We start from the raw sequence: 15252 nt of genomic DNA, 5'->3' as shown, positions 1-15252 counted from the left end.
TGTAATGTAGCCATGTGTTTCCAGAACATGAGCAATGCGTCATGTGTGAACGCGATACTTCTCAATCTGGTCTTAAACCTGCCAGTGGAGATTAGTCAGTATTGTTATTGGGAAATTTGTCTTGAAAAAAAGCTCATAAACCTATGCAACTCGAAACTTGTTGGTCAATTAACCCCAGTGCACTAACGAATGTACTACACCAAATGTCAGTAGCTTTTGTTTTATTACTGGAACGGCCATCGCGTAACGCTCGCTTGTCCTTCACAACAATATACTGACGCCAGTATTGACAAGTAAAATGTATTGCATAATTATATCACCCAAAAAGGCATTACCCAAATAGATGGAAAACGCTTACCTGTTACATATGGAGGCGTTCTCTATCAGCTTGTGTCGTGTGTAGGCTCAGCTTTATTGCCCACCAATTACGAGTAACTATATGGATACAACTCACTTTGTTTGGATATGTAATTATCTGTTAAGTAAATTGGTAGCTTGATGAATTGCTGATCAATTGACTCGACTGTTGAATTATGTTTTCAACCAGTCCAAGTTTTGTTACATATCGAACAAAAAAGATATCTATTTTGATTAGTGTTTGCGGAAGTAAAAGAGAAAATGTTTGATAAATCTTTATTGCCCTATATTCTGATGTTAATTTTATAAGAGTCCCGGCAAACTAAAAACTATGTATCGTTATCGTTCCTCACACATAATTGGATTAATGAGATATCGACTACTAATCTACTAAATAACAAGTCTGTATCTACGATCTCAGGCTCTAAAACTTTCAGGAATTTGATGGTACTCTAATAAGGATGGATAATTTTAATTTTAAAGTTGCCAGTTTAAAACTAAACGAATTTCATCGAAACAGGTTAAGCAATACATATTTTTTCTGTATTAATTTATCTACTTTAAAATATTTCAAAACAAGCCATTCATTGAAAGAGAAAATCAAATTGGCTCAATGTCCCACATCAAATATTGACTTTACGTCTCAGGGCCAGCAGCTGGTGCGGTCCTATTGTCTGAAGTCCGACGTGTCCCAGCGAGCCCCATGCCCGCCTGCCCGGCCATTCACCTGCAGATAATATTGTTTATTACATCGCGATAATAAAACTAATTGGAGACAAACTCTTGTTTAGTTGACTCAGTAATGTAGACTTTTGTAGAGTGTACACAGGTAATCCTGAAAGTGTTTCTTCTCGCCGCCGCCGCGGACTTTAACCCGCAAATATAAAGTTCATGTAAATATCCGATTTCGTATTCTTACTTGGTTAACAAAAAACAAACACAAAATCATATAAGTTGTCTTCGCGTATCTTTTAACCTTTTAAATTGTATTGGCAAATGTATCCGAGTCGCAATGGCGGACCTATGTTTGTACTTTACTCCACTTTAAGATGTTTTAGGCACAGTAAAGACTAAGCACGCAGTTTACATTAAAATACATTGCAAAAAATATATACTTATTCGGGATAAATGAAAACAATGATAGCGGTACCCTCTGGTGTTTTAAGTGAGAGGTTTTATTCATTGTAATTAATTTAAATGTCAAATTCTCTTATACCTAGCATCATTACCGTAGCGCTGACACACAGACAACAACGGTACAATAATAAATAAAACATTGGCTGCCAGCTACTATAACTACTAACAAATGACATTTGACCCCAACATTACTTGAATCATTTTGAGAGCACAATGTTTTGAGACGCAATACACGTGATGTTTGTTTAGAAGCTATATAAAACACACCGACATACATACAGATAGGTACGTTTGTTTTCAGTCTCTCATATTTCGGTGGTTACGTAGGAGAGGAGGCATTCGCTTGCCATCAGCAGGATTAACACGTGAACTAATAAGATAAGATTGCGAAATGTTTTGTTGCTACGTGAGACCCGTACGCCTGTTTCTATAAATCCCTCTGTACACACTGACAGTCACTATTTTAAACTGCTCTAATACTAAAACTACGCGGGACAGTGATCCCTTTAATGGCGATGAAACATTATAAAAGTTAAATGCCAAGTACAAAGCAGAATCCAACCAGCTGTTAAAAATTAAAAATTACTTAATTGTGATTTATTTAGTTCTTTTTAAATACTTTAAATCAAAAATAGGTATTTAAAAAACAAGATTCCATTATGTAAGTCAAAAAAAGTGTTTGGATAAGTAAATTCCTGAAAGCTAATAATCAAACAAGGTTAACGTTCGCAGTTTGCTTATGGATTAACATTTTTTAAATACTTTCTTAAACTTCAGGTCAGTGTACAGACCACATTCCTGGTTAATGAAATGACTCATGACAAAACATACTCAAATTGTTTGACCGCTTTCGGAGGTTCAGTATTTTCATAATCCCGACTAATACCTACCCACTTTGATCTCAGGGGTCCTACGACCGCTTCTTAAAGTAAAACCGCTGCAGTTATGAAAGCGACTCAGCTAGCAACACAGCGTGGACCTAGATCCTCTACAATTCTGGCATTTTTTGTACCATCAGAGGCACTGGTAGGCCCCACAGGTAGGCCTCTATTGAATTGTCAATTTTCAATTCAATTTTCTTTTATTGACTACATTCATCTCCAAGACAGAGATTTGCATTACTTGCCTAACAATTTTACCCTACGTTATGTTAAACCTATAGGAGTACCTGCGGCACCTCTCTCAGTTTTCTTTGACCAAATATTTGAGGTTGCAAAGATAATCTCGTAGAAGGGCCACGCGGTAAATTGTTCCAATTCATTATAGTAATCTGTTAGCTAATTCACGCATCACTAGTTGGCGCTCAGCTATCTCGTGTTTGTAAACGCTATCTAATCTCTGTTTGCCGCAGCCTCCTTGCTAGCCTGACCCAATTTCTGGACTTCGAATGTTTTACTTGAGAGCATAAGTAATTAATTTTGTTGAAATTTATGGCAGGAAAATTAAAAAGATAGAGTTTTCTAATTTCATTTGCAGGAAACTGATTTTAAATTCACGATAACAGTATTTTTTCTGAAATATGTAGGTAGGTGATGCAGCAGAATTATGTTGTTTTTTTTTCTAACCAGAGACATATTTACGGTACTACTTTTAAAACTTGTGATATTTCACAAGTTTTAAAGTAGAGTAGAATAGTTCAAGACGCGGTATAAATTAATTGCTCCGACCAATTTGCAGTTATCTCAGCGAAACGTTAACTTATTGTGTTATCTGCAACCTTGACTGGTTTTTAACTATTGCTATGAGCGTTATCAAACCTCGTTATAACTATTAGCCGATTCATTTATTTGCAACTTCTTTACTGTAAGATCAAGACAAATGTTTTCGCGTTTGAAGGTAGAGTTCTCTCACTATTATTCGGGACTATGTTTTGAGCATGCATGATTTCCAAGTAGCAACAGGCAGTCGCTACTTGGAAAACGCTGCATCCGGTTAGGCTGGAAGCCAAATCCAACATAGTTGGGAGAAGGTTAGGCTGATGATGAGTATAAAATGCACTGTAATAAGTCTAAATAAATTAGCTGTACACAATGCTAACTTCATGTTTTACATTCTGTAGAGCTGACATTGAGTATGTTAGCTTCAAAATTATACCGTAGGTACCATATGAGATCCCAAATAGCTAGGCTAAAAGTGAACTAACAAGTATCTAGATAGGTACCTACAGCTATATGATGTTCTGTAATCAGACACAAAACTAGTCCCTTTGAAAAGCTTATCAAGACATCAACAAATCATGAAACTAGATTGCTCAACGAATCTAAATAGCAAAAGTGCAAACATTAGTATGTTATGTAATGTTGAGTAAACAGCACAAACAGTGACTACGGTGAGATAATATTTATTTAATGTAAAACATATTGTCGCACATGCTGGAGCTTGGCTGACATCATATCTTACTTCACACCGAATAATTAGCAAGGGAACTAAAAATATACCGATAAAATCGTAGATTGTCTCATCTGGAGGTTCTTTAACAATTTTTTTTAAATATTGCGTTGAAAGTAGCCTTAAACAGAATTAGTTTCAAATCCATATACCTCCTATTTCATATAGTATAAACACTCCCACCTAAAACAATCCCCACTGCGTTTAGTAGTCATTTCCAAAACATTTTTCTTTACCTCTTCAGCTTACCTTAACCGAGATCCCTTTGGGAAGAAACCTCGTCACCTAGTGTGACGCCAAGAGATATAACATTATGTACAATTAATTATCTTTAATTATATTATCTTTCGATGCACACCGCTCGTAAAGATAAGTCACACTTTGGTATGCGACCTCAAACTGTGTTTGATCTAGCATGCACCCAGCGCTGTGCAAATATTTTCGCATTTTTTGGCCCACATTTAGTTTGCAAACATATGCGACTATGTTACATAGTTGAATATTTTCTATTACAACTTGAATCATTGTTAGGAGAATGTTTATAGCCCGTAACATACGTGATCACCGCAACAAAATCAATTCCCTTCAGGGAGGTAACAGATAATGACGTCTCCTGGAAAACCAGTTCACGAATGTTTTGAAGGTAGATTAGCAAGAAAATAATTCTGCTAATACCTGCATTGCATTGTTCCAATTAATTAAAAAAAGTTGATTTCTCTGCTAGTATTTCGCTATATAATAATTAAACTACGATGGATCAATGTGGATACAAGTAATAAGAATAACACTTAAACCTACTAGCGCAAGCCTATTTTAATTCGTTATTCTTAACTAGTTAACCTGGTCACGTCTGATTTCCAGGTCAATTGCACAACAGTTGTGCCACCCGGCGCCATATCTCCCAGATAAATTACAGCGTGATGCTCCATTCACTGCGATTATAATGCTCCCGAATTGCGTAGCCAAAAAACAATCTTCAATGAGAGCCCTTTGACTTGCATCCTACAATAAATTGGATTATCCTTGCCTGGATAACTTGAAATTATGATAGAGCCAGCGCATGCCACGAGTACAATAACTTATTATAATTCCTTCCCGTCGCCTACAAAAACTAGTGTAATGAGCATCACTTGTTAACATTGTTGCAGTATAATGAAGATTGGCTTCCATCACGCGGACACGTCGCCACCGCCCCCGCGGAACCGATCCTCGCACCTGAGTGACGTTGACACGTCATGTCCTTTTGAAACAATAATACCATGTACTACTTTATTAAAGTTCCTACGTAAGAATACCGACAAACAGACGCTGAAAGAAGTTCCAAGAATTCAATTAATTTATTTATTCATTAAAAAGGTACATGGTAAAAAACATTTATTGATTAATTTTGTTATAGTACTGAATTATTCTAGATCGTAAAGGGCTTAAAAACACACACAAAATGAAGAAAAGAAAAGGGCTCTTGGATATCACTTCAATGGTTCATTACTTAGCATATCCCGGAGCAGTATCCTCGATGTAATATTGTTTTGTCTATAAAAGGCATCAGTATGTACCTATATTTAATAATAAAAAAATCCTTAAGAATGTACGAAAATCCTGAAAAGATGTAGGTCTAGAAATAAAAAAGCAAGTCCAGGTTTGACTATGGTTGTCCAGACCTACAGACCCCTAAGCAACTCTTCATACAAGAATAACCAGTTCATAGTTAATGTTCTAAATATTCCCTTCAAGTATTACTAATGCTAATACATAGGTACCTGGTTAAAGTTGGCAGCCCTACTGCCGACCCACCGTAACTTATCAGTTTGATACTAATTTTACAATTTACCATGCTATACTTACACCCACGGCCGGATAAAAATATGATAGTTGTCGCTTAACGCTGATGCTTATCGTGCAGGCATCTAATCAAGGCCTTGGATAAAGTTATGTACCATTAGAACATCGACTAGTAAGTATGTAGGTTTGGCTGCACGATACTTAAAATTAAGGGGACCAGAGGACCTAATGCCTCGTCTTAAAGTAGATAATCAAGAACTTAATTAGAAAAGGAAGGAGTTCCCAATTGTTTCCAGCGAGCTACGGACTGGACAAACTGAATTTCTTGACTCGTTTTTATTTAAATTGAACTAGCTGTCACTTGGCCCCATAAAAAATCATCTAGTTAAGCTCAGTATTGTTTAATCTGAAAAAAATTATTATTATTGCAGGTGTTGAAGAGAGATGCGGCTCTACACCGTGTGGTGCGCTATCACGCTACCACAACTATAATAATATTGCCTTCAGACTTGGTAATAGAGTTTTAGGCGATTTCTCACCCTCAGTCATGGTTACACTTCGCAATAACATTACGAAGAGGCCATTTAAAAATAATCGATATACTAAGGCGGCTCCCATTTTTGCAGATGAGAAGTCCACCGAAAAGCTTTCATCATTCTCATTCTCATTCTCTTAACTCCGCTTTTCTCTTTCAGCTCGTCCTCTAGGACTGTTCCCCCAGGGCGGAGTAAATCAAAATCACAATATTTTTATTTCCAGTAGGCCTAAAACGGCCACTTAAGAGACGTTTTATACAATGAATTACTCTAAGTGCATTAGGATACAAAATCCGTGAAAACCGTGGAAAAAAAATTCTTTATTATTATATTAAAGGTTACGCCAATAGCTTTAGATATTATTCTGACAATAACCAACTGGTAACATTGTTCAATTTTGAACAGTGCTAGTTTGTTATTGATTGCTTATAATATTTTTTCAGGCGCTTTAAAATAACTAGACCGCTGTTATCATATGAATCTGTTGATAAATATTTCTAACCATATCTTAAACATATTACCATCAAATCACAATACTACCTTTACCACTCAATAAACTTGGAAATAACAGATTTTAAGTTTCCCTTACAACTAAAACCTAAGAATTACAATTATTACGTATAGTCGTATGCCTGATCTTTAAGCCTGGCCCAGTTACCGCACAATACTCATCCTAGACCTCAATAGGCTGAAACCTGACTATCCGATCAACACTAATGATGATGGAATGGAACAGCTGAGACAATATCGTTCGCCCACCAGAATCATACATGATGCACGACAAAGCTAACCCAAATCTTATGCAGGTCTCAGGACGATCATACAACTTTATAAATGATGTATAACATATTATAAGTAGCTTATCTTTGACATATATCATTTAAACTACGCCTCATAACTTATAATTTTTAAAAAAACAGCAGGACTATTCTAATGTGATGTAAAAACCTAAGAATTTTATAAATATTTGTTTAGAAAGCTACTGTACCCTGTGGAATCCGGAGGTAGGTTAAGTAAGGTACACAACCTGTAGATTCTTATAAAGTTAAGTCTTACGGAGATTATGTATTGCAGCCCCTGTAGTTATCAAGACCAGTTAAAGAATCCTATATGAATTCCTCTTCCAAAGACAGCTGGTTAAAAAGGTGTGCACCAGCCCTACGAACTTAACTTTTCAAGGACCAGGACCACTTACAGCATACCTAAGACAATTACATGAGAATGATGCCCCACACGGCGAGATATTCCACAATAACACAGGCGGTGTGAGAAACGCTCTATCTTGATTGGACCAATCAGCTGCTGATCTCAGATAAATGTATCAATCAGTCCAAACACGCAAAGGATGGGTTGACGTCATCCCTTGTTAGTTGGTATGCACTTTACATTGTTATTTAATACTTGAACAGGACTCTACTAGAATACTTTATTTCAACATAATCTTTTGATTTAGAAAGAAATAAATGAATGTTCTAATTAAGGCTAGCACAGGACCGTAGAAATTGGCACGGGAAACGGGAGGTCTATGCCCAGCAGTGGGAGGATAAAAATTGTGGATGATGATGATGAATTTATCGTATCCCACCCAGGTCTGATGTTCAATACTGTTGAATTTTTTTTAATGTTCTTTTCATCCATTTGACGTGTCGCAAACTGTTGGTGAAACAACAGCTTTTGATAAGAAAAATAAAAACAATAATAATTAAAATATAAATTTATTTAGAAGATCACATAAGTTTTGGTTTGACACTTATTAGCCATAAATCACTGAGTAACTATATGAACCGCACAGGAATGATCTAAGCTAAGTAAGAGATAAATTTACTACAACTTACTGTAAGTAACGTGCTAGTACAAACAGCCTTTATAAAATGGTAAGTTGGAAAAGTGTGGGTAGTAGAAACGAGTTTTACACATAACACATATTTTTATTGAAGTAATTCACATAGTAGGTACGTAGTACTTTGACTATGATTATTTATCTGTACTTAACTAATCAATTATCTGTTTGTATTTCAGTCTTGGACAATTTCTTCCGGAACATTATAAAAGATCGAAATAGGGTTTTACCAGAAAATGTTCCTAACGCGTTATTGGCTGCCTGTTTTACCTACCCGAAACTCGGCGTAGTTACACAATATTACTGTGGCTTTAAAACATTCAAGGCGTTTCCCCTGTAGGAGTAGGCTTTAAAATCGCCAATCTTCTTGCCGTCCTTATACAGGTAGAGTTTGAAACAAGTCTCGCAGAAGAAGGAAGGGTCGAAGGGCACTCGTGTGCAGCCGACGACGATCCACTTGGCGGAGATCTCTGCGCAGGTGGTGCAGTAGGTGGTCTGGTTCTGCGCGATGGCGCTGGAGCAGGGGTAGCGCGCCGCGCGCAGCGGGTCCGCCGCCGACAGCAGCCGGGCCTCGGAGAATATGAACACGTGCTCGCAGTTGCCCTGGTGCACGTACACCTGGGGGGGGGGCTTCTTATAAAACTCCTTAGTCTCGGCATTAATGGCGAAACACTAATGAGCGGATTGCTAATAATAAAGAATATTATCAATTAGGCTTTCAAGTACAAACTTGTGGAAGATATATAAGTGTTCGATCCAGTTCTCGAAAGTGGTCAGATCACACTGGACTATTGTTGACAATAACCCTGATATAATGGTAATAGATCGATTTACACGGCACGTATTGTGAGGAGGTTCATCTCTTTGTAACCCTAACCACCGGCAGCTTGCTAACCGAAACCCGCTTAGTCCGTCAGTATGTCAGACTGATTCTCAAAAAATATTGAGTATGTCATCATTAGAAAGTGTGAATGATTAAAAGCACTTAAGATGATGAAATGTCAGGTAGTAACTGCGTAAAAATAATACGTAATAATACGCTTTTTACTAGCACTTGCTAGTAAAAAGCGTATTGGTAAGTAAAGTCACACCAGGTTTTAAATCACAGATTACCCTTTATTTTAGTTCGCGAGATTTTGTCATAAAAGAAAAAAAAATGGAAATCTTTCTGACCGACCAAACAGTTTTTTTTGTTTTTTTTGACAAATACAATATTCTTAAAGATGCTAAATGTTGTTTACCTCAGGATATCCAAGCTTTAACGTCAGTTCTCCGAGTGTGACAGTGCACATGTCTTTCTTTGGAAACTCGCCGAGTTTGCTCTTGATGGCCCACGCACGGATCGGCTCGCTGTAGTCGATGCATCCTTTGCGCGTATCCACGTAGAACACGTTGTTGATAAACAAAAACCCAGACGGGAACAAATCCTGGGAGATACAAAATGACCTCTTAGTAAAAAACGAGTAACATGTGCAATAATTGCGATTAACTGTTTATGGTAATCTTTTATGATTAGTCTTTCATTATCAAACCAAAAGAGGTGGAGGAAACTAGCAACAGCAGAAGAATTTTTCAAGGATGAGAAGTCCAGTCAACAGCCAAAAGGATAGTTTAAACTCTTCACCAGATTACGTTATACATCAACCATCCGAGGAAAAGAATGAAAGCATGGCTACGAGTTGCAAAACTTCCTGAGAAGGCGTCCTCATCCATATCACCGAATATGCCTTGGGAATGAACGGACGAGACACCCCTGTACCCGTTGCCCTGTAGGTACCTTAGTTTGAGCGTCAGTACTTATGCGCGGCTGGATGCCTCAGCTACCTTAGCTTTCTGTGTGGGCAGCCTGTCAGGGTGATGCGAGACGTCGGTCCGCGAGTCGAAGTCGTTGTGGCACACGAAGCGGTCGCGCAGCTGCGCCAGCGTGTTGCGGCCCGTCAACACGATGTCGTAGCAGAACACCGAGTGCCGGGTGCGAGTCTGCAGGAGTAACATAAACAAATGCATTTCTAAAAATGATGTGTAGTCTTTCATACTCATGCTGAACGGAATTCCAAGTATATTACTAAAATAACATGTAGAACATAAGAATTGCTGGTGCACTATTATTATAATGACGGACGCACGGATAGCCGAGTGGTTAATGACATCACGCCACACTCACAGTGCGCGAAGTGTCGCGGGTTCGATCCCCGCGTAGGCCAAGCGATTGTGTGATCCAGGAATGCTTCTGAGTCTGGGTGTCTTTGTGCATGTGAATAGGGTAGTTAACAGTGAGCAAATATTTTGAAGATTTCTATTTTTTATGGTAGCTTAATATTTGTAAATGTGAAAAAACGATCACATTGATTAAATAAATCATGATTATTTAATATTTTTGAGAAATAACATTCCAAAAATACTGTCATTAGTCACGTGACAACGAACGCCAATCACGACGCGTGACGTCACGTGTTGCAACACAAAACAAACATTTGACAATATTATTCACATATCGTGGTCATAAGCCTGGACAGTATGTGGAGTTAATTCGTGCTATGTACAGGCAATCCTGTACATACGTCCGATCGTCTGCTGGCAACTCCGACCAGTTCAGTGTGGCGGTGGGCTTGCACCAAGGGTTGGCATTAAGCCCTTACCTCTTCCTGCTGATTATCGATGCCCTTACGGCAGACATACAGGAACAGGCACCCTGGTGCATGCTGTTTGCCGATGACATTGTTCTGGTTGGGGAAAATGGACCCGAGATCCAGAGCAGATTGGAGGTGTGGCAACAGAAGCTGGAGAGTGTTGGCTTGAAAATCAGCAGAACCAAGACAGAATACATGTTCTGCGATTTCGGCGGTCTCTCCAGTCCTAAAGCTATAAAGCTTGATGGTGTGCGCCTTCCAGTCTGCTCCGACTTCCGGTATCTTGGTTCATTCATTCAGAGCGATGGCGAAATAGATCGGGCGGTTAAGCACCGAATTAACGCAGGATGGATGAAATGGCGGCAGGTAACGGGAACGATTTGTGACCCCCACATTCCCCTTAAATTTAGGGGGAAGATCTATAAGACCATGGTCAGACCTGCTGTCTTGTATGGATCAGAGTGCTGGGCGACAAAAGGGATGAATGAAAGACAATTGCATACAGCAGAGATGAGAATGTTAAGAGGTATGTGTGGTGTCTCCGCTCTCGTAGAGCGGATAGAGTAAGAAATGAGTATATAAGGGGAAGTTTGAAAGTGGCACCGGTTACAGAGAAACTACGTGGTAACCGGCTGTCATGGTATGGGCATGTTATGCGGAGGAATGAAAATCATGTGGTAAGGAAGGCGTTAAGCATGGATGTAGATGGATATAGGGGAAGAGGACGACCAAAGAAACGATGGATGGATTGTGTGAAAGACGATATGGCTGTAAAGAGTGTTCGTTGTGAGATGACGGCCGATAGGAAGGTATGGAAGAAGATGACATGTTGCGCCGACCCCAAATAAAATAATTGGGATAAGGGCAGGGGAATGATGATGATCGTGGTCATAATACTCTACTGTGCGTCTACTTGTATTTTGATTTCTTTGTTGATAATCTTTGTAAATTTATTGTTATTCCGAAAAGTGCCGGTTTAGTTAAGAGTTTGTTACAATGGAAGCGGGTTTTACAAAAACAAATAGCAGTAATCTGCCCAAGATCGATGTCATCATGTTGGGAGCATTTTTCACAACTAACACCAATCTTTGCTCTGCAGAATTCCGAAATATTAAAACTTCGGTGTTAGTATACAATAGTACATCAATATAATCATAAAACTAATTAGCCTACCAACCGTTCTGCGGAACTATAGTACCTACCAATCAGATAATTTTATATTGTTTATTTTTATTCAACCCACTTATTTCTTTTCTTTTTCATGTTACAATAACGATTCTAACCTAATAAAATCTAGTCTCAATCGGGAACAGTAAAATTTGTTAGTTATTACATTTATAAATTTAAAGAAACATAATTAATAGCTTGAAAGTTCAAACTTACGTCGAAATGATCCTCGCAAAAATACATTTTGGAATCCGAAGCTACATTTACGTCCCGTCTTGCAAGTTGTAGCCACTTTTTCCGTATTTGTTCCTTTCGAGGCACATGTACAAATAGTTTTTTTGGTGTTTTGACTGTAGAACTTTCACACTGAGGTACTATACAATATTTATAAAACTTGTGTTGTTATCCACTCAACCAAACAGTTTGTTTAGCATATTGTGACGTAATATAAGTCGCCATGACAGTTTGGCGTGTTTTTTAGCCATATATAAAATATAATATTTACAGATAGAATTTTACTGAAATATTCATATCTCAGCTAAATTAGACCATAAGGCACACAATGAATTAGTTTTTCAAAATTAGTCAACTACCCTATTGTATGTCTGTGAAACCCCCCGCGACACAAGGATTAAATTCCTTAGTGCGGGAATCGTTTTTACAAATAAGAAACAATGACAATTTTATTATTCCTGTGGGAATTAGGATCTAACAGACACATTCTGAAACGATACTGAAATTACATACAAATCTATCCTTGGCCGAATGGTAGGCATATGGTCTGTAGACCCTCACTCGATATATCACATCTTTTCCTGGCTCTAGGTCTTCATCAGGAGTTGTAATAGGTGGAGTAATATTGTCAGGTGAAGTTGTTTCAGGTGATGGCTCATTCAATGGATTGTCCTGAAAAGATAAAGTGAAACTGTAGTTTCTTTCTTACAGCATTAAGTATTAGCTCCATAAGGGAATATAATATATGGTGTAATACATATTAAAAGACATATTGTTTAAGTATATTTAAGATTATATTGACTATATATATTATTGAGTATTTAATTTGAAAAGTTGTTTGTTTCATACTAACTTCCTGAGTGAAAGGCAGCATCCGCACTCCTCTGTACTTAAGCTTCTTGGAGAACAGTCCTTTACGATCCCTAGCAATTCTCGACTTATTTCTTTTATATGTGGACAGGGAGAGAGTTTTCTTTTTCCCCTCAATTTTAGGTTCACTGTTTATATGCATGTTCAAAACTCCCATCATTGGCACATTAGATCTCATTGTCAGGTCTATATCACTTCTTAAATGATCTGGACTGTAAACAAATTCAAACACTGTTGAAACCAATGAGATGTTATGGGTCCAGAACTAAGAGATGAAAAAATGTATCTCAATTCAGTTGTATGACATGTTAAATCAATTTTGACCTACACACACTAGGATACAGTTAGACATGGACCAGGTACCTACTTTAAACTTTAGAATTCAAAATGTCATTGTATCATTTCAAAACTAGATCTACAATTCCCCTTGAGCAACTCTATTTATTTAGTTTGATACAAAAACTATCCAAAATCGAACATTAGTTGCATCTATCAGCTTCATTAAATGTCATCATACACTAAAGTTGTAACTAACCTGCAATATCTTTCCAGTTCTGAGAACTCTTCATCATTCATATCACATCCCACAAACTCTCTTATTTTTTGATTTAAGAAGTCCTCCAACTTAACATTTTTTGGAGGTGCCCCAAACACAGGTAGGAAAGCAAATACATCAGGTAACCGCCTTGTTATAATTGGAGGGGTGACAAGGCTACCTTTGGCATTATACATCTGTGGTCCAACATCATCAGTGTAGAGTGTAACATCCCTGGTTCTCACACACGGTGGCACAATGCTGTCTATATAGTCTTCATCATCTTCAGTGTCTACTATTATGACACCTGAACCTGATTCTAAGCTTTTTGCAGTCTCTTCTGAGGATTCTTCATTACAATCCATACTTTCAACAGTATCTGAAATTACAAGTCACAGTACTCAAATAAAGATTAGCCTGACTTGGCATGTCCCAAGCTAAACAGGGCCTTGGCATCTACTCCTTCTAGAATCAGATGAATGCCATATTTAAGATATGCAGAAAAACTGCTATTACTGCATTAACCACTACAAACACCACTACATTAACAGTGCAGCACAGAACTACATAACTGCTTACTTGGAGGTAAAAAACTGAGATTTTAACAAGACTTCCTTAAAAAATTAAGTTTTTTTTTTTATTAATTTTCATACTAAGATTTTAAACAGAACTTGGTCAAATTCATTAAACCACTTCTGTGCCTGAATATAAACAACTTTCATCAAGGGAGCAATAGCACATTTTAACCAGACCGATGATTTTGATCCAGAAAACAATGTTCAATGAATATTCTGAGGGTTTTTGTCACCCCTTTTATTTCTGTGAATTACAGTTTATTCATGGGTATTAAGAGTAGGGACCTGAAGAGGCGGCAGGGGGCGAGCCCGCCGCCTAGAGTTAATTGTTATTTAATAAATAATAATTCTGAATAATAAAAAAATACCGTCTTCTGTACCCACAGTCTCATAGCTACAGAAGTACTGTAAAATTAATTATGTTTTCTATGGCACAAGACTTGTAACCGGTAATGATTCAATTTAGACCGGCTTTTTTTGCCGAAACATATTATGGTAAAAGTCTATTATACAAAAGAACAGTTCACCTTTGCTCTGTGTCGTCTCCGTATTCTCGTCGACTTGTTGACTAGTTATCGAAAGGCTAGATTCAGCAGTCTTACTTCCAGCATCACATGTCTTGATGGGATCCGAAGTGGTGCCAGACATTTTATTGTTTTACAAATGAAACGTAGTGCCTAAATGCTAGTCTATTATTACGGATACAACCAATGTCTTCGAACAATGTCGTCAAAAAATGTTTGTTTTTTTTTGTATTTCACAAAAAAAATATTAATTTCTTGAGTGAACAAGTCAAGGAATCAACAACTCACAAATGTCACTAATGTCAATACGATGCAAAAAGTCAAAACAATGTAAGCTGAGATCTATAATGGTCACCAGCTGGCGCTACTGGCACTTCATAACTTTTTGTCACTTTTTGAAGCCTCCTTTTGGGAATAGATCTGAAACGGGAAGGTTTTTACTTTTTACATAGGAATAAGTTATATCACAATGAGTCAATGAGGGATCAAGATCTATGATACTGCAAACGTCGTTTTTGCATCAGTGTTAATAAAATAAGGATAAACTTCCGAAAAATAAAGTATTAATAAACTAAGTTTCGAAAAATATTTCAAACCTGCTTCTAAGAGAAACACGTTGATCGTATCAGCAATATCGGCGTTATGGATAAACTACTTCCAAAAAATACCGGCCCAAT

At 37.6% G+C, this 15252-nt stretch overlaps 1 protein-coding gene across 1 annotated transcript; it reads right to left on the bottom strand.

Annotated features, from left to right (window-relative positions):
- Nucleotides 1–7899: 7899 nt before the first annotated feature.
- On the bottom strand, nt 7900–14896 carry LOC113503386. Its single transcript, XM_026885315.1, has 7 exons — nt 14579–14896; nt 13477–13855; nt 12925–13153; nt 12585–12743; nt 9865–10020; nt 9282–9467; nt 7900–8658 (listed from the first exon to the last, which is right to left on the bottom strand). The coding sequence occupies exons 1-7, from the start codon at nt 14697–14699 to the stop codon at nt 8341–8343; spliced, it is 1548 nt and encodes a 515-aa protein (XP_026741116.1). The 5' UTR covers nt 14700–14896; the 3' UTR covers nt 7900–8340.
- Nucleotides 14897–15252: the final 356 nt, after the last annotated feature.

This window comes from Trichoplusia ni, chromosome 19 (assembly GCF_003590095.1).
Source record: "Trichoplusia ni isolate ovarian cell line Hi5 chromosome 19, tn1, whole genome shotgun sequence".
In the NCBI taxonomy this organism is placed as follows: domain Eukaryota; kingdom Metazoa; phylum Arthropoda; class Insecta; order Lepidoptera; family Noctuidae; genus Trichoplusia; species Trichoplusia ni.
The sequence above is the reverse complement of the archived record's forward strand: the minus strand, read 5'-3'. Positions and strand labels throughout refer to the sequence as shown.

Excerpts from the sequence above, each read along its gene's own strand:
- LOC113503386 (XM_026885315.1), bottom strand. The coding sequence starts at position 14,699 with ATGTCTGGCACCACTTCGGATCCCATCAAGACATGTGATGCTGGAAGT. Across the intron at positions 13,856-14,578 it reads GGAGACGACACAGAGCAAAG|ATACTGTTGAAAGTATGGAT; the intron begins GTGAACTGTTCT and ends TTGTAATTTCAG. Across the intron at positions 10,021-12,584 it reads ATTCGGCCAAGGATAGATTT|ACTCGCACCCGGCACTCGGT; the intron begins GTATGTAATTTC and ends TTACTCCTGCAG.